Below are 2092 nucleotides of genomic sequence, written 5' to 3'. Positions count from 1 at the left end.
TTTTTTTTTCTTGTCTTATACCGACTGCTCACTTTTGCCCACTTTTCTGTTGTCCATCCCATTGGGAAGGGGTTATATGTTGATCATTGTGATTGGTGTCCCCTTCTCCCCCTACCCTGCTGGCATCACAACTCTCATTATTGGACCTGAGGGGGTTTTTCTGTCCTGGATTGCCTGGAGCGCTTATCTGTGCCAGTGCACATGCTCTGATTTACCCAGATTTGTATGGTAGAACTGGGGTCATGACAGTGAAAGGGAGGAAGCATTAAAGAACTAGAGGAAAGTTGTATATTTTATGGGCGCTATACTGCACCCTTACTGGCTCATCTCTTCCTTGTGACCCTTCTGTAATGTCCAATTGTCTACAGGTGGGCTTTGAGTCTCCACCCTGCACTCCCCTTTATTCACATCGATATGATTTTTTGTTCTGGGTCTATGATGCCTGATACCTGATCCCATCAACAAGTCCTCCGATTTTTATGGAAGGTAAGGGAACTTAAATAGTTAAGACAATCTTAAAACAAATACAGTGACTCACATTTCCTCATTTCAAAACATAGTATAAGGTCAAGATAATTAAAACAGCCTGCTATATAATAGACATACAAAAAAGAAGAGTGCAAGAGGAAAGAGGTAACTTACTGCACTTACCGACTTTATCTTTACCCAAAAAAAAGAAAAGAAATTTGGAGGGGAGAAAATCTAAAACAATTGAGAAATGTATATTAGATTATACAAACAATTCCTTTAGACACTTGATAATGATAGTGGTCATTAAAGATACATATTGTAATATTTTAAAACAAAATGTTATGTCTAGGATTTAGGGTGGAAATGGAGTAGGTTGGAATAGCAATAAAACAAGATTGCCACAAATTGATAATAGTTGAAGTTGAGTATTGAGTATATGTAGGTTCCATTATACTTTCCTTCTTGACACTTATATATGTGTTTGAATTGTTTTTATACTTCGTTAAACATGAGTTTTAAAAAAATCTGACTTGTTAGTTAAAAAAGATGAAACCAATGTTCTTTGAGAAGCAGAGTAAATTAGAAAATCCCTGTGCTCCCACTCTGTACCCAGGCCTATAAAATAACTTACAGATGCCTCCTCAACAGCAGTGCTCATGTGGCTATGAAAACAGGAACGGTCATCATCTTCATCCATGTAAACTGGAGGTTCATGGGAGGTCATGAAAGTGGAAGGTTTAAAGAGATGTTTATTAAGGGGGTGCTGTCGTCTGCTTGTTGAAGACTAAATGAGAAAACAAAATTTTCACTTGGAACGGTGGAAAATTAAAAGAATAAAAAATATAAGAATTGTTACTTCTAAAAAGTCTATCAGAAAGATTTTACTTCCATCCTTTAATATGTTCTTATATGGTTATGTCATATCAGTTTCAAAAATCAAATATGAGCAAATCTGGGTTTATTATTCCATTTGTTATTCTTTTTCTCTCAATTAAATACTTTTATTTGGGGCTCTTATATCCCTTATCACAATACACACAATCATCCATTGTGTCAAGCACATTTGCACATATGCTGCCATTATCATTTTCAAAGCACCTTCTTTCTACTTGAGCCCTTGATATCAGCTCCTCATTTTTCCTCCCCCTCCACCCACCTTCCCTCATGCACCCTTAATAAGTTGTAGATTATTATTTTCATATCTTACATTGTCCTCTGTTGCCCTTCACCCACTTTTTTGTTGTTCATTCCCCTGGGATGGGGTTATATGTTGATCCTTGTGATCGATTCCCCCTTTCTCCCCCCCACCTTCCCCTTATCCTCCTGGTATCTCTGTTCTCATTGTTGACGCTGAGGGGCTTATCTCTCCCGGATTCGCTGTGTTGCGGGCTCTTGTCTGGAGCAGTGTGCATGTTCTGGTCTAATCCGATTTGTAAGGGAGAATTGAGGTCATGATAGTGGGGGGGGAAATAATTCATTTGCTATTCCTGTCATCTTAGCTATAAAACATATTTCTAAAGTTAGTTTAAAAATTAATCATGAAAATTAGTTCAGAAAAATTCTTAAATTACTTTTTAAATAAGAAAACTAAAATTTCCAAAGATTAGTAAAAATAAAATTG

General features: G+C 36.8%; 1 protein-coding gene across 2 annotated transcripts in view; it reads right to left on the bottom strand.

The window, feature by feature from the left end:
- Window positions 1–2092, bottom strand: part of ZZZ3 (zinc finger ZZ-type containing 3) — a 50483-nt gene that overhangs the window by 5556 nt on the left and 42835 nt on the right. For both annotated transcript variants that reach the window (XM_004699315.3, XM_045291803.1), the window contains exon 10: window positions 1103–1255. In XM_004699315.3, coding sequence (XP_004699372.1) covers window positions 1103–1255 — 153 coding nt within the window. The remainder of the gene's footprint in view (window positions 1–1102; window positions 1256–2092) is intronic.

The sequence above is a fragment of the Echinops telfairi genome, unplaced genomic scaffold, assembly GCF_000313985.2.
Source record: "Echinops telfairi isolate 266 unplaced genomic scaffold, ASM31398v2 ScPeMD7_443;HRSCAF=831, whole genome shotgun sequence".
Taxonomy (NCBI): domain Eukaryota; kingdom Metazoa; phylum Chordata; class Mammalia; order Afrosoricida; family Tenrecidae; genus Echinops; species Echinops telfairi.
Note: the sequence above shows the minus strand (reverse complement) of the source record. Positions and strands in the feature narration are given on the sequence as shown.